Source organism: Ambystoma mexicanum, chromosome 5q, assembly GCF_040938575.1.
Source record: "Ambystoma mexicanum isolate Mex_15411 chromosome 5q, UKY_AmexF1_1, whole genome shotgun sequence".
NCBI lineage: Eukaryota > Metazoa > Chordata > Amphibia > Caudata > Ambystomatidae > Ambystoma > Ambystoma mexicanum.
In genome coordinates, this window is record NC_090933.1 from 876,182,734 (window position 1) to 876,200,803 (window position 18,070).

At 47.3% G+C, this 18,070-nt stretch overlaps 1 protein-coding gene across 3 annotated transcripts in view; it reads right to left on the minus strand.

The window, feature by feature from the left end:
* Positions 1 to 18,070, minus strand: part of RAD54B (RAD54 homolog B) — a 1,336,679-nt gene that overhangs the window by 498,318 nt on the left and 820,291 nt on the right. For all 3 annotated transcript variants that reach the window (XM_069621363.1, XM_069621365.1, XM_069621364.1), the window contains one exon: positions 15,061 to 15,223. In XM_069621363.1, coding sequence (XP_069477464.1) covers positions 15,061 to 15,223 — 163 coding nt within the window. The remainder of the gene's footprint in view (positions 1 to 15,060; positions 15,224 to 18,070) is intronic.

Sequence of the window (18,070 nt, forward strand, 5' to 3'; positions counted from 1 at the left end):
GATTTATTCTGTCTCAACTTCTCACCTGTGGTGGACATGTTCACCTTCAAGACAACATACTGGCAATCTCTCCAGCTGACCTTATTGGGCAAGGCGGCTCTCTTTAAAATGTTGACTCTTCACAAGTTTCTTTATTTGCTGCAGAATGCCCCACTCCAAATTCCCAGGCAAGTTTTCACTGACATCAACGGATCCCTACGTGGCTACCGGTAGGGAGGGAAGCAACCACTTCTGGCCCTGAAGACACTGCAAAGGTTGGTATGGGAAGGGGGAATAGGCCTGCCCAAACTCCAACTGTATTATTGGGCTGCTCAACTAGGGGGAGTGAATTACTGACTTCATGGGGACCCAGGACTCCCTCACATTGCGATTGAGGAGGGTTGGATGAAGGGGCGGCCACCTAGATAGGTACTCGGGGGAGGAGAAGGGTGGTGCCCTTATGGAGATGATACGACACACATGTTAGATATGGGCCGATGCACACCAGGACATTGGATGGGGAGGCAGTCTGACCCTGGACCAGCCCATGTGGCGTAATGTACACATGCCTGAATTGCTTAAGATGTGGTACTTCGGGTGCTCGGAAGCAGAGGGGATTCTCGCCTTAGCAGATGTGATATGTGAGGGCCGACTATGCTCGTTTGAATTATTACAGGAAAAATATGGTCTGCCGGGCAGGGAAAAGTATAGATATGTGCAATCGACACATACCATGGGTGCTCAGTTCCCCAATCTGGAGGAGATCCCGAATGGCTAACCCCTGTAGAATAACCTGCTCCCGGGGGTATTCCTCCAAAGTAACCACTACACTGTACCAAGTGATAACTGCTTTTGGCACCAGGGAACTGACCCACCTGAAGAACAGATGGGAGCGTGATGTGGGGCTGTTGGACCCATAAGAATGGCTGGAAGCTCTTGTGTTTCCAAGGGAGGTTGGGATCACGACCAGACTTAGGCTGATACAATAAAAGATACTCCATCAGGAGTTTTATTCTTGAAAGACACTGGCACAGTGGGGTATCGTAAGGAGTGATGTAGGTCTGAGATGTGGAAGAGAGAGGGGTTACATTTTACCATGCTGTGGGACTGCACGCAGATCCAAGTTTTCTGAGGGAGATGTATATGCAACTTGTTAACAGTAATTGGTGTTCAAATGTGCAAATTAGCACTTCTGGGAATATATGGTTAGAAGCCGGGTTCACAAAATATGAGAAAATGTTTCTGGCGGTAACAATGGGGCTTGCCATGAGGGTTATTGTAACACAATGGGAATCTGCGGAGCGCCTGAGACTGAGCGAATGGTCGGTGGAGGTGGACCGATGTCTATCCTCAAAAGGAGAGTGTAAAAGCCGAGGGGCTGCCCCTAGAATTCCTGAAGATATGGGGCAGGTGAGTGGGGGAAGGCTGAGGGAAAATTGTGGTTTGCTTTAGTCGCTATCCCAAACTTTTATGATGTTGCAACATCACCAGCTGAGATCTTTTATTTATTTACGAGCTGATAAACCTGGTGTTGTCCGGGCTTTCATTCCCTCATACAGGTAACTCTGCACATTTTGGTGCAGATTGGTGAAACAGTGTGGGATTTATAAGGAACACAGCTTGGCCAAGCCACAAACAAATGTTGATCTTTGCTGAAATCTGGGGAAAGGGGTGGGGTTCCAGATGTCATGTAGCCAGTAATGTCCGGAGGATCCTAACATGTGACTGTGCAAAGTTTTGTGCAGATTGGTGTTACGCTGTGTAATTGTATAGGGAACACACGCAAAGCCACACACCCCACCCAATTTTTCACCTTTGCTGAAATCCAGGGAAAGGGGTGGGGTTCCATATGTCATGTAGCCAGTAATGTCCAGAGGGTCTTAAACAGGTGACTGTGCAGAATTTGGTGCAGATTGGTGAAACGGTGTGGAATTATATAGGGAACATACGCTTTGCCACAAATTCACACATTTTTACTGTTATATATATATAAATATATATAGATTATGTTATTGCCTATTTTGTTATCCTGTGGAAACTGTCATAACAAGCATGGACATACTTATGTTTTGTTTTTTGTTATTTCAAAACTAATAAAAAGGTTATGTTAAAAAAAGAGGTTGGTCAATCTGGACAAACAAAGCTTGGATTACCTAAGAAAGTGATGGGAGGCAGTTGGTATTGAAGGGACCTTTTGAACATAAGGCTAAGCAAAATGAAGATGCCTTTCCAGCATTTGTGAGTGAGCATGGCCTCTTCTCCCACTATATCAGCTTCTCTAGAAATGTGCACGCACATCTCCTCCTCCTTTCAGGATAACATACTATGAATACAACCTACCTACTATTTTATCTACCTAAACCTCTCCAATCCCCTTCTAAATCCCCTCCATCGCTTCTCTGCAACTTCTTTGTTTGCACACCGCAATCCCTCCTCAATCAGACTGCTTGTACTAAATCCAGTTCTCCTCTTGACAGATTCCCCATCTATTGTCTTAAATCCAGTTTGACTAGAATTGCCCCAACCTTCTGTCTTAAGTCAATCTCTTCCTCTCTTCAAACACAGTTCCCTCTTGTTGTAAGTCTGCTATTGTTTCTCCACTTGTCAAGAAGCCCATCCAGGAGCCTTCTTTTTCTCTGCATTTTCATTCTATGTCTCTTCTGCCTACACCTACTAAAGTACTAGAAGCCCATGTCAGGTCTCTAAATTCACAATCACTTCTCCACCCTTACCAAGCCGATTCTGACCAAGACACAGCATTAAATCTGCCCTCACTGCTTGTTGGATGTGACAATCGTCATGCCGCTGTTGACCAATCAAAGGCTGTGGCCATGGTCCGTTGACCTGTCCAGAGAACTTGACAGGGATTACCACTCTATTCTCACTACTCATTTCCACTTTTGTGGCATTCACAACTCCACTTAAGCTTAATTATGTTAGAATTGAGGTATTGATAGTCAGCGCTTCCCCACCCACTGGAGGGCGCGCATATGTCCCTCTCTTCTTGCTTCACCTCCCTACCCTGTCTCAAATGTCAAAACCATTGGCCCAAGCTGGGCTTCTCTCTTTGTGTCTTTCTCGCTCTTTCTCTATCATCCACAAAATCAACCAGATTGTGCCTCCTGTTTTCACCATCTCTGCGTGATCTGCTAATTACTCCACTTCTTTTCTCTGTCTGCGAACTCCTATGCAGTGACCACACTGGTGCAACCTTGTCTTGATTACAATAATGCCCTTTATCTTGAGCTCCCCACTAGCTACTTGCATTGTCTGCAGTTTATTCAAAACATGGCTGTACGTGTCTTCACTAATTTAAGTGCTCTAAGGTTAAAACCCATCTCTTCCTTCTTTACTGGCTTGTGATTCAGTTTAGGGTCATCTTCAAAACACACTGGGCCTCATTACGACCCTGGCGGAGTGGGTTTACGCCAGCGTTATTCGCGGCGGACCCGTCCGCCCTACTACGAGTTCCTGTAGCGCCATGGAGCGTTTTCCGCCTGGTTTTTCCGGGCGGAGAAATCCATGGCGCTACGGGACCTTGTTGTTAATTACGCCACCGTATTTTACGGTGGCGTAATTAACGCCTTCCCCACTCCCATTATACCCTATGGGGCAGAAATGGGAATGGGGAAGGGTAAAATGGGGGATGGGGATTTACCGCCCCGCCAAGGTCGGAATGGGGTGGAAAATCCGCCAACCCCCATGGCGCTATCGGTTAGGAAACATTTTTTTAAATTCATCCCTTCCTGTGCACTCAGATCATTCCAGCACCTTCTTCCACACAACCCTTGTTGTTGGTCACACCTAGGTGGAAGCTCCTCCTTTTTTGCTGCTTGAGAATGTAACTGTCTTGCCCCATCCTGCATTCTGTCAGATTCTCAATAGCCACCTCCTCTACATAGCATTCTGTTTGTTCGATAAGTTTCCCTCCTCCTATTGTATGGCAGAATTTCAAAGAAAAAATCTATAAAATCCAGGAGAAGATAGGCACTGGAAGACATGTCCTTCCTCACTCCCCTGAAGTGTCTCCTTTCCCGGTCATGCACTCCATCAATGCTTTTAAGTTTAGGCCGGTGACGGACACTATGGTCTCCACTGCCCTCCTCAAGCTTAAGTCGGCTTCCCCTACTGACCCAATTCCAATTTGTATCCTTCAAACTCTTTCCCAAAAACTTGTCCCTCTACTCACGTCAGCCCTTCAGTACCCTCTCACTACCGGGTATATTCCTGATTCGCTCAAACATGCTGTGATATGTCCCCTACTGAAGAAATCACACCTTGATCCTGCTGCTGTGGAAAACTACCAGCCAATATCTCTTCTTCCTGTCGTCATGAAATTGCTTGAATCTTTTGTCACCCCTCGACTTTCTGTTTTTTTTTAAACTAATCATCTCCTCTATCCTTTCCAGGCTAATTTTCACCCTGGTATGGGTACTGAGCCTGTTCTGGTGTCCCTCCTTGATGACATTGCTTCACTTCATGTCCGCAGAGAGATTGGTGCTCTTATTCTCCTTGATCGCTCTGCAGCCTTTGACACCATAGACCATCACAGACTTCTCAATTGTCTTCATGAAGCTGGAATCTCTGGTACTCCTCTGAAGTGGCTTTCGTCCTCTCTGTCTAACACGGTTCGAACTGTTTCTCTCCCTCCTTTTACCTCTCTTCCCACCACTTGGATTGTGTAGTCCCTCAGGGATCGACCTTTTCCCCCCTCTTGTCTAATCTGTATATGATGGCTCTTGCCAAATTGATTTCTAGTCACGTTATACATTTTTTCTCCTACGCCAATGACACACAGATCCCTTTCTGTCTTAATGTTCCCTCTACTGGCTCCCCTCAGAAGTTAAAGGATTGTCTCTTGCCAGTGGCTGACTGGATGTCCAAAAATTGGCTCAAGCTTAACGGCCATAAAATGGACGATTTGTTGGTTGGCTCAATCTGCTCCGGCTTATCCAGGACTACCGACTACTGGCCCTCCTCTCTTGGCCCCTGCCTTGAACCTTTGAACCTTCTTCGGTTGTAAAAAGCCTCGGCATTAAAATCATGTCCTCTGGTTCTAGAGCAGCCCAAATTTCGGCAATCTGCCAAACTGACTTTGCCAAACTTAAACTACTTAAAAAGGTTCTCCCCTTCCTCGCAACCGACTCTTGATCTGAAATTGTTAGAGAATCTATTATGGGGTCAATTGATTACTGTAACGGTATCTATCTTGGCCAACCTGAATTCCTGCTCCAAAGTTTGCAGACTCTTCAAAACTCAGCAGCCTGCCTTGCCCTAAAGGCCCCCAGAATGGCCTATTCCCAGGACCTTCTCCGCCAACTCCATTGGTTCCCTGTGAAAAGCTGTACTAAATCTAAAGTTCTTTGGCTTGTTCATCGAGCCATCCACAATGCCGGGGCAGAGTTTCTGCAATCCAAACAGATACCCTACAGACCATGCAGAACTCTCTGCTCGACTAATCAATCTCTGCTTTGAGTTCCTCGTTTTCAACGGCCTCGGGCCGGAGGAAGGTCTTTCTACATGATTGGTCCTACTCTGTGGAATGCCCTCCCTTCTAAGATTCGCAATATCTCTGATTTTCACCCTTTCTGCAAACGTCTTAAAACTCTCCTGTTGCAAATTCCCTGGCTGCTTCCTCTCCTCTCTCTAGCGCCTTGATGCCATTATTGGTCTTGTTCGCGCTTTACTAGGTTTCAGTACAATACAATACAATACAATACAGAAGCATGAAGCCCTGGGTTGTACATTCACTCTACAAAAAAAATCACTTACATAACTTCACTCACCTTGTGCTTCCTATTCATTAAGTTGACGGAAGTCGGTGGTAGACTACTTGTTGACATGGCCCCTCTTGAGTCATGGTCTCCAAACAGTCGATCAAAAGTGACTGGTAGCTCGCCAGAGGCTTCTAGGCTGCTCACATGTCCCAGAGACCAGGACTCTTTTGCTACAGAGCAAGGAAGTGATCGGGCCAATTATATTGTGCCTCGTATCTATGTCAGACACAGTAAATGCTGTGATTGGTCAGCTCGTGCTACAAACTAAAAGTTGCACCCCTACCGGTCCAATGCTGATGCTGGTGCCGTTTTCATACTTGTTTTGGCCAGGAATTTTGCACTTTATCACTTCCTCTCCTCAGATATCATTTGCACTACCCATGCCAGCTTTCTTATGAGCAGTTATACATTTCCCCTCTTGATGTTCTTTGCTACCCTAGCTCCCTGCTTTTCGCTGGGGCCCAGAAAAGGAATGCAGCCATGGAAAAAGGTGTGAGATTTATTGCCATAATCAGGTACGTTTTTGTTAAAACTGTGTGCATGCCTATTAATGCTGTGTGAATGCGTAATATGAGTGTGTGTAAATGTTTATGAGTGCATACATATATGTGGGCAAGTGCGTGCAAACAATTGAAATCTAAGTGAGCTGGTGCAGGCCACACTTTGAGGAAAGTAGGAAGCTACTGGAGAGAAATCTTCTGTCAACAGAGGAGTCAGTGCTGGGCCTTAGGAGGTGGGGTAGAGGAGTGGCACACTTCAGCATTATGGATATGTTTATTTGCAAGGCACTAGGGGCAACGCCTATACAAGTGCTCTAAAGTGGAAATACTGCATATCAGAATGGACATATTTTCTTACAGTGGAATGGCATCATTGCTTGCACTAGGCAAAAAACAATGTATTTTTACATGGAATACTGGCTATCTTGGAACATTCTAAAAGTGGCGCACATTATCACTGGCATTAATGGCAATGTGAGCAAGCTTATGTAGGCATAGCAGCATGGATTTATTTTCTTACAGTTACTGGAATTAGCCAATATGAGAATGTTCTTAAGTGGGAATACTGGAATATATGGGAATACTGGCATGTATTTGCACAAGCAACATGAACTTGCCTTCTTAGTTGACAGAGGTTGATTAAAGAAAACCTGGTAAGCCCTTTTGTCCTGCATCCTCTGATCCGGAAAGTGAGGGGGATAAGTGATCTTTTAGCCTCCCCACTCTGGAATGTGGGGGATAAACCTCTTTGCCCTCTCTAGTTCCCCTGCCACTAACCTAATGTCGTTTGAGAATGTCAGGAAAAATAGATTAACTCAAAATAGAGGGACTTGGGGGGGCATGGCCAGCAGGAACAGCATGCAGACATAGTCCTTCAGATCTCCTGCCCGAAGTAATCCTCAAAAATATCATTATTGCAGTGCATCAACTTTGGAAACAAACAACCGTGGTGATAGGAGTACCTGGAGAGACAATAGATGTAGCCTTGTGGCCGGGAGTTTTCTCCCCGTGCTATGCTTCCATCTCGAGGAAGCCGGAGCGGGAGGCGGCGAGCAGACAGCTCCAAGATGGCCCCTGTCCGCCGCAGAAAGTGATTGGCTCCCGCCTGCGGAACACAACACTAGAGTGGCCTAGCAGCTGAGATTGCTGCAGATAGAGATGCTGGAGGGTGCTTTCACCGGAGAGCTTGTTCACATCCAGATAGAGGAGGAAGCATTTGCAATCCCCTGGGTGCGACTCGTGGCAGCCAGAGGGAGCCTGGCAGGGAAGAACACCTACGGTGCTCTCGGACATGCGGGAGAACGTCTGCAACTAATCCAGAACCCGATGCTGTGGCGGCGCAACAGTCAGTGATTTGGTGAGGTCTGGCGAGAGGCAGTTGAGGGGACTCAGAAACTGCAGGCAAGTGGGTGCAGGCCCCTGCCACTAGAGAGGGCACATCAGAGGACTGTGAAGCTCAGGGGCACCCTTCTGGGGACTGGAGAAGGACGCGCCAATGGCACAGCACGGGCAAGCCATCCGACATTCCAGGTAGACTGAAAAACAGCCCACAACAACCCTCAATGTCCAGAGGCTCTCAAGGGCTGGCGACGCAGGGAGGGGGGCTCTGGGGACAGAAAACCTGAGGCATATTTTCACTGTGGGGCCACGGCACCACCCCATGACACGGTGCAAGGCAGTTTGTTACCCAGAAAGGAAACAGGGGTAAGAGCACCCTGTGACAAATTGAGGAGTAGAGTTATCGCAATGAGACAGCTGCAGATCGTTTCACATCAATACCGCATAAGCCCAGGGGGCTCACGCAATTTGAAAGTCTTCGCAGACATAACTACAACAAAGCAGCCTCTCCCAGAATAACGCACACTAATGGGTGAAACACCTCTGGAACTTCACTATTAGGCTCGGGGGAGACTCAGCCCACTAAAGAAGGGGCCAGAGATTACAGCATTGACGACTGATCCACGCAGAAAACAAAGGATCAGGAGACACCGCACGACCTCCCTCCCCTTCATACTCTACCCATGTGGATATAACCTCTAATATAAAAACTAAGCTACAAGATGGGGGGACAATGGGCAGCAACCGAAAATGTACACATTTTACAACACCAGCAGTTCGCTCACAGGGCACCAGGAACGGGGAGACCCCCGCTACGGGCAGGGTGCCTCATTAAACTGGAGAGCAAGATTGCCCACACCTTAAGTAGTTTAGGAGCAATGATGTCTTTGTAAGCCTTATATAGCTCTATGCCTATGCCCTCTGGGCCTGGGGCTTTACTTGATGGTAGGGAGAAATCTACTTTCTCCACTTTAGAGCACTTGTATAGGCGTTTCCTCTAGTGCCTTGCAAATAAACATATCCATAATACTGAAGTGTTCCACTCCTCTACCCCACCTCCTAAGGCCCAGCACTGACTCCTCTGTTGACAGAAGATTTCTCTCCAGTAGCTTCCAACTTTCCTCAAAGTGTGGCCTGCACCAGCTCACTTAGATTTCAATTGCACTGCAATCTTTTGTACTGTAATTGGACTGTTTATGGGGGGTTTTCAGAGGGTGAGGGTCTTGGACCTGTGAACAAGTCCATCGGGCCCTTCTTTTTGTTGGCCACTTTGGTCATGGCAGTCAGTTGATGAGTTAAACAAGGAGAGTACTTGTACGTTTTCCTTCCAGTATGTATCAAGAAGTGGTGGAACTTGATCCTTTGGAATCTGGTATGGACTTGCGGTATTGCACACTATTTGATGGCGCCTCATGCTGTTGAGTAGTGTAAGCCATCTTAGCGCTTGAGAATCGCGCTGGTCGCTCCCCGAGCCCGTATCCCGTTGCTTTTTACCCACACTGTGGGTTGGGGGTCAGTTCAGTAGTCTGTGCTCGGGGTGCCGGCTAATGGTAAGGATTATGGCAGTCTAATGTAGGTTATATTCAGGTGCTGATTATAACACCAATAGTCAACCAAGCCCCTGCGCAGTGTGCGAGAACAGGCACTCGGGTGTTCCAGGAGCAGGTAAGGTTGCAATTCTTACCTTAACGTCGTAATAGACCCCTCCAACGACGCTCCATCCACCTTCTGGGAATGCGGCTATGTTGCCGTTCACCGCCTGGTCCCAAGGGCGAAGAGGGCCATCTGTGGTGCATAGGGGGGGCTGGTTTGGCATGGACTGGCGGGCAGGAGCGGTCGGGCCCGCTGCTCCCATGCAGCAGCAGCCTCGTCGGCGCTCAGCCACCTGCAATCTCCGGTCCGGAGAAACAGATCACTGACGGCTGGATCCTCTCACGTGGCGGTGATGGCCACGCAGTCAGCCAACACTTCGGACGTCCACGTGCACTGGGGGAACCGACAGTCCTCCCCTGCAGCACGTCAGGTTGTCAAGAGGAGCACGATCTGCGGCGCCTCGGCTGGTGTCTGTTACTGCAGAGACACAGGGAGCCAGGAAGGCATGCACACCTCCCCCAGCCATGCGCGCGCGTTTCACCGGCGTCAATCAGCTCAGCTGTCAGGTCGGGATATTGTGTGTTGCATCCACTGGATCTTCTTCGTTTTTGGCCCAGATATGCACACTAGTTCCTGCACCTTGTTGTTTATTCAAACCCAGTCAGGCAGACGTGACGGCGGGTAAATTAACAGGATCTTTAGCTGAGGAGCGGAGCTACATGTTTAGGCGCCCATTTTGTAGGCTGCTCAACAGCGCCCCTGTGCAGAAGGATTTTAACATCCCCTCGGAAGTTAGGGTCAATGCCATCTGCCATAATGTCCAACCCATATCTCCAGATCAACCCTGACTTTGAGGCTAGGCTAATGTAGGTGTCTTGGGAAGGGGCCAAGTTAAGGCCTGTGGGGATCAGGTGTCTCTCCCCGGATGAAATCAAAATGTCTTCAGTACTTTGTAAATAACATCCCATGGACTTCTCTGTGGCTACCGTAGGGGCTTTGGCACGCAATTTAGTAAATAGCAGGGGTCCCCAGCTTCTATCAGTTGGTTGACATCGCACTCCTGACACCATATATGGTGGGTCACAAGAAGTAGGCACACACTTGAAGGACATTTTTACTGGTGTTTAGTAAAATAATAAAGATAAGGCCTATCTTTCCCTATTGCTAGCGGGTTACCCCAGCCTATATAAATAACAAAAGGTAGTCATCAGAAAGTCCAGAATGAATATGTCCACGGTCCGAAACTAGTTCTAACTGACCCCACCACTATTTTAACTAACTTAAATTATAATAGGAGAACATCTCCCCCTCGCCAGTTATTCTCTTATGGCACAGTCTCTTCTTCAGTCAAAAGTTCTCTTCAGTAAGATATATTCAAACAGTCTCTTGCCACCTTCTGGACAAGATCTTGTAATTCTTCCACAGTGCACTTGGGTTTGGGCTCCACTCTTGAGACAGTTCTTCCACAGTTCTTTTTATTACTCTTTCTAGTTCTTTGATCCAAGTGTATATGCCCTTCTTCCACTTGCAACCCAGGCCTTCTTAGGATGGGTATTCTTTTAGGGACTTCACCTTCCCCCTCTCCTGGGGTTGATCAGTTAGATTATCTCTCCTCATATCTCGTTCACTTGACTTTACTTCCCATTCCTATCTATAAACTTCTCTCTACTCCCAGGGTGTTTGGGCCCAGTTCTTAATAGCTTCTCTTTCAGACTTATTCATTATTCTATTTATAACAGTCGCACAGTTCCACTTAAATTGCTTTGTTTTTAGTAACTCATCAGGTTCTCCTGCTCCATTACAATTCCCCGGCGGCCACATGGTTCTCCCATTCTCCCCTTTACATCTGCAGGTACCTCTGTATCGGACTAGGTAACCAGGTCTGGATTCTGGTCGTAGGGTGTCTTGTGAACTCCCAGCTGGGTGGTTTCAGCACTGTTCATTGGGCGCATGGCCAAAAACCAAGTCATTGTGGTCACGCCACCACCGGGATAAGGATTCCCTGCTCCTCGGCTTCTCTCTATTCAGAAACGCTGGGCCTCCAGCATTTCCCCTCTGCTGCTTAGGACTTCTCTGAAAGTCGTAGGCTCCGTCTCTCCTCAGTTCCGTCTCCTCCATGCGTCACATCTTCAGGCGGCTTCCTCTGCATGTTCTCCCCATTCAGCCTCCTCTGCTCAGTTAAAGGTACGCCTCTTCTTAAAGAGACTGATTCTCCTCTGTGGTCATAATGGGGTATTATAGTTTTGTCTTCAGCCAAGTCTCTGGATCTTATAATGTTCTTCATGTCGCATAGTCCCACATATGCTACCATGGTGGATGGTCTAGGGAGTTCCTCATAGGAACGTAAGCCCTTGTCCCTTAAGGGGGAGTCTCTAAAGTTGCCCATCACTCAATTATTGTAGCAATGCTAAAATAAATGGCTCATAATTATCCCTCCTCTGAAAAATCTATCGCTCATCCATCAACCTTGTTCATGACAATCTAAATTACTTAGCTGCCATGGGTATAAATATGCTTACTAATATCCGTCATCAAATATTGCACTTGTCTAACTACATTAGTGGCAGTCAGGTTTAGGCAAAAAACATGGGATGTAGACTGTTGGGCAACCAAAGTATGTTGATTGTTTTCAGATCGGTTTGTGGCCTCTGATAAAATAACTGTACTGGTCTATTAAAACACTGAGAAATAGTGGCCAGGAGCATGAAGGAGTCCTTGAGGTATTGTTGTACCGATATTGGTGCACGATTTCCCAGACAACATGTTCTCCTAAACTTGTCAGCATTGCTACATTACCACCTCTTGGGCACCTTCGACGCCATAAACTCAACTTCCGCTCCTATGCCAATGACCCCCAATTATCTCCATTCATCATACAATGATCCATTGAATTCCAGTATCTAGGCCACCAGGAAATTTGTATTTCCCAAAAATGAAATAACTAAACAGAAAGAGACGTACTCTTTACTGTTTGAAAATATGTACTGTACGCACCATGCTCTGTTGCCGCTAATGATTTTCACAACTGCCATGGCTGCATGGCTACTGTGACTACCTGTTGCTCCCTCATTCTTTTTGCAAGTTTCTCTCCATAGTTTTCTGTGGGTCCCCACTATTTATGCTTTACTGTTTACCCTGTTCTGACTTTCAAGGGAAGTAAAGCCTGCAGCTTCACTTCCCTTTTGTTTGTTGTCATTCAGACTATCAGTAATGAGAAACTTAGTTTATCTTTTGAATTCCTGTATTTTTACAGTACCTTGTAGTGCACGTTTTTGCTTTATTTTTGTGGTGCACATTCACGTTTACTGGGTCTTTATACTAAACATCTCTAGTGCCCTAAAATGGCCATGCAATGAGATTTTAGTTTGGCCTTCAGTCTGCCCTTCCAGGTCAGACAATTCCATATAAGGTCATGCACTTGCCCGGCAAGAAGAGGGTGTGGGTGTATGTGTGGGTGTGTCTCTGCCTCTCTCTCTCACAGGAAGGGGGATGGCACTGTCTACTCCCACCCAGTCCACACATTCTTGGTGCCAGAAAGTCTGCTGCTGGGGCAGATTTGAAACCAGTAGTTATCCCTGATTGGACTACTGGCTGTTTGAATGGTGCAGATCCTTACCATTGGTGGGCTTGCACTTGCTTCCAACTCTGAATCTAGATAAGAGGAGGACTCCTGCAGCCATTCTTCAGATCTACGTTGGAGCCAAGAACCCTATGACGAAGAGCAGCACGCTCACGACTCAAGGCTAACTTCTGCAGCGGACCAGCATCCCATCCGGTGGCTGGGCTGGTGAAGCCCTACTCCTCTGCAAGATCTCTGAAACCCCTTTTTGGGGCTTTGACCCTTGGACTAGCACGTTCAACTAGTCGCAAAGCCTACTTGATGTTGCATGCCCCAAGAGACTTTGGAAGTGTCGCTGGATTGCCTGGTGGACTGACCCGCTCCCTCGTGGGCGACTTTCACGAGAGACGTTGCTATTCTGCATTCAAGCGTGGAACATTGGTGATCGCCAGCTTGTGCCATAAGTTGTCTTCTCCAGTCTTCTTTCAGCTTCCTACCATCAAGGGAACCTGCCCGGAAGCTGCTTCTGTGACTGTAACTGGAAGATCACCTGCAAAGGGTGACCGTTGCAGGAACTCGTCTTCCTCCATTCTTTGAATTATCTTAAAGAGGTCTGCATTGCAAAAGTCTACAATCTTCATCAGTTGGGCTTGCATCTTGAAGTTCTATCCAACCGGAAGAAACTCTTGAACCTGCAACCACTGTATGCCTCTCCCCGGAATGGACCGAAGATCGTGTCCCCAGCGAACCCCCAGATAATTCATTGTGTGACTTGGGAATATTGCAGTCAGGGAGTTAAGTAAGCAATCCTGTTACTGTCTCCTCCTGTCCTCCATAGGATAACATTGGGTGCAAAGCCTTTAATCACCTAACTCCCTCTTTACTTTGGCCAAACCTGGGTCAAATCTCCTGCCCCCGAGCAAACCTTGGGACTGGCAGAGAGGAGAACTTACATGTCTTCGGACACATTCTTATTCCACTTTTAAATAGTTTTTAACTGTTTGAAATCACCACCACAGCCCATTGCATCCTTTTAGAGAATGCCTTCCCTGGAGAAACCTGTGGTGGAATCTGTGACTTTTGGTCAGTAGGCCCCACCCATCTTAGGGCTTGACTTCTTAAGTAAAGGGAACTGTGCTTGTGACTGGTTCTAATAATTTTACCTGCATCAGAGTTTTTACCTGTTTTACCTGGTTAGTAATGGATTGATGTATTGTAAGTGAACCTACTGGTGAATGTATATATTAGTAATATATTTTTTTGAGCGATAATACTACCTTCTACTTTAATTTCTAAGTGTTTTCTGAAAGGCCTAATACATAACTGTATTTGTATACAAACTGTCTTACCTGAATTATTTTGTGTTATTCTGTGTAAAGTCATTGAGGCCATAGACCACCCTCATTCACTCTTGAGACTAAGCCTTAACTGCTCTTCCACGTAGCTGGGTTAGGTTTTGGCTAAAATCCCAGAGCTCCCTGCTCACCATACCTAGGGTGGCCTGCTAAAATCCTCCCCCACGGTTCATTTTGTAAATAGATCTTAGCACTCCCTATTCTCGCTTTGGAAGCAACAGCCAACAATGAACAGCCGTATCATAGCACATGTTCAACAGCAGAAAGTGGTGTAGCATCATGGGCTGAAGAAATCCAACCCCATTTTATACAAATTTGCGTGGCGTTGAAACATATATATATATTTTTTTTTTTATTATACTTTGTTTAACCCGAAGGTTTTTAAAAAATATGTGTTTCGTTATCTATCGTGACCATTGATCGTTAATCTGTTTTTTCTTTATCTATTGTAGCAAGAATAATTTCCAGAATTTTCACTGTGGCAGTTACCCAAGTGGTTCGCCCACCCCCGATTAGTCTTGACCACCAGACGTTTTCATCAAGAATGAAACATATTTTAATACAGTTTTCACTCCATTCCGTGATACCCAATTAAAGTATATGAGGAAAGGCAGACTGATGTCCAAAGGCTGAGCATTAAATGTGTGATATATAAACATACTGATATAAAATATGCAGTAGGGTATCAAAACTGTGCCTTATAATGGTATTTAATGCATTAATGGATTAACCTATTATGGTATAACAAAAAAGGTACACTTCCATCTTTACAACAAGGTGGTCCTTCCATGCCATGTTCATGAATTCTGGCTATTGAACTGTATCTTTCCCAGGTGCATGTAGATAACAAAAGTGTTTAGACAGCAATACTTAAGGTCTGCTTTTGAGCAGTAATAACCCCAAATGTACATTTCCAGAAAATGGAACATGTGAAAAGTATATCGCTTCCCATTACTCACCTCATTCCCATTACGCACTCATATAGGAACACAACTCCTTCCCTCTGATGTGGTCTAAGATGAACCGTCAGGTAAGGATCCACAACGACTGCAACTAGTGGCAATCCAGCCTTATTGAACATCCACTGATGAGACTGTGCTGGATGTGGCATAACCAAGGAATCTGGAGAAAGTAAAAAAAACAAAATGTCAAACATACTAATTACAATATAAATCATAATCTGTCACAGACAAAACATCCCAAGCCTGCCAGTTACAGAACTAAATCTGCATTCTGCACAGGATAACTGCAGTAAACAAGTGGAAGACAATATGAAAGCACGCATATGGAGAAGAATGTCGGACAGAGGGCCAGTCCCATACTTGACAGATCCCTGGTCTAGTATTGGCCTCAAATCATCACCTTCTAATCCCTCAACATTTAACTTACGCTGATAAGTCATACTTGAAATTAATTGAGCCACTGCCTTATCACATTAGCTGTTATATAACAATGTACGTAATTGAATACGTCGGATAAGAAATTAATGATGCCACTGAACCTATTGCAAAGATAGGAAACACTAATGCCAATTCACAATTGAGTAATTTTGTGATCTCAAGTGGTTCCAAGGTGACATGCCTGCTCTTCTCAAATCACAGAAATTAACTAACAAAAAGACACTTATTTGGGGGCGCTGTTGCGCACGACAGAAATGCCCACCTGATTCCAGAGCTCCCGCTCCACTAGGATATCCTGCGCCATAACATCCTTTATAACACTGCCTGCGTAGTCTATCTGTTCTGGGAAGGCAGTCCAGCTATCCGTGGTCGGCCGGCCGAACTCCCGTGAGCTGGGGCCTAAGAGCGTCGGAGATACAACCCCTGGCCGATCAGCCGATGCACGCGGCCAAAAGTATCCTGTTACGAGCTCTAGGACGATTCACGCGAGAGCCGCCGCGCGGCTCTAGTGCTGAGGCCCCTGATGGGAGGAGCCTGAACTGTGGCCCAGGCCCGCTGCCTTGCTGGTAATACGCTGGGCTATCCGCAACATGGGTGGTTCAATCGGACGACCCGACCTGCATTCCAGTCCGGCCCCGGTGTGTGGAGACCACGGCCGCTGAAATCCTGAAAAAACCCCTGTGGAGCCTGCGTTAAAACTGGTGACGGGGTTCACGGTGGGCCCATGATACTGGACCGCGAAGAGACCTGGAGACGAGAATATCCGGAGAAGTGTCGGGTAAGGAGGCACGACTAGGCGGCGGATAAGTGGCCGAGAAAAGACTCATCATTTTCCGGGGGCAGCGGCTGCAAACCCGGGGACAATCCTTTTGGAGCTAATATACTTTGCTCTACGTTCTGTTGGACCGGCAAACTCCGGTGGTGCGTGCGGCAGGTTGTGGACACTCGGGCGGTCCCGTTGTTTGAGGGACGGCCCCCCCCCAAGACCCCTGATACTGGCCCTGGCCTTCGCCGGCGGTGCACTGTGCGGGCCGCAGTGGGCTTTCGCTCCGAGGATCTGCTCCGGCTCCCGGGACCGCCGGGGACGCAGGCCTGCACTCCCGTATACGGGGCACGTCCCGCATGGGGGACTGGACTAAGTAGAGGCCTCAGCACATACAACAACTGCGGGCCGACGTAGCTCAGTAATCCTGCTAAACTATCACAGAACTGTTACACACGGCGGATGCGGTAAGCGTGGAATACTGTACGTGGGGGGACACAGTCCACTCGGACCACTGGGTCCCGGATGGGGACTCAATGTTAGATCGTTCATAACGCCTCTAGCCCCTTGACCTGTTCCACTCCCAGGGCTGGAGCACGGCACAGGGAGCGGGGGAAAAAGGCGACCTGGCACTTGGCTCACAACTTACTGCATTGCTTCAGTACACAATTCCGACAGTACCATGGGGGAGCCACAGAAGTCGGGGAAAAGCACAAAAACTCTAGGGAAGCAGAAGAAAGGCCCAATGGACGCTTACACGGGCAGTCAGAGTCTGGCTGCGCCGGCTGACGCCCATGCTGATGCCAACAAGACCCCCACTACTGAGCCTAGTGAGAATTTGGACAACTTAATCGCAATAGTGCTGAATGGTTTCCGCGCAGTCAACACGAAATTGGACGACATAGTGTCCACTATCGGCTCCTTAAAAGCTAAAATGGAGAAAGAAAGTTTGTGCATCACGGAGACCGAAAGCAGGATAAGCACTAATGAAGACACTATCTCGCATCACAGCCGTGACATCAGTCAAATCAAAGAAAACATTGTGAAACTACAGAACAAATGCGAGGACTTAGAGTCACGTTCCAGGAGAAATAATATCCGCGTGGTGGGCGTGGCGGAATCTTTTGGCAAAGGCCAAATGGCGAAAAAGCTTGAGGCACTGCTTAAAACCCTGTTTGGACCGGAGGCATTCTCTGAACATTTTTTGGTGGAACGCGCTCACCGCACATTGGCTCCAGCACCTACACCGGGTACACCACCACGTACCATAATCGCACGACTCCTCAATTACAGGGACAGGGACACTATCCTACGTAAGGCAAGAGAGGTGGGCACCCTTCAATATGTGGAAAGTCGCATCCACATCTACCTTGATTTCTCCTCGGGGGTGCAGGCAAGCAGAAGATCCTACGAGCCAGTCAAGAGACTCCTAAGAGAACGCCAGATCCCATATGCTCTGATGTTCCCGGCAAAAATGAGGATCCAGCATGCAGGGAGGGCCCATTTCTTTGAGTCTCCGGCCGAAGCCACGCAATATATTGAAACGTCCATACCTCTTCCTCCCAGAGGGGGTAGACCGGCCCAAAATAACAGACCCAGACCTGCAGATTAAGGAATACTCGTCTGTCAACTCCTTCTAAGGCTATAGTCATGATGAGTGTTTGATCAAGCTATACCAGGCAATTTGTTTGGTGGAGTTGCCGGACCTGATCGGCGGCCATGTGGAGCAACAGGGCTACCCGCAGAATATTCCATAAGTTTTGTTGGACACATCATCAAGTTGGGGATGATGATGAGGGTGGGGGG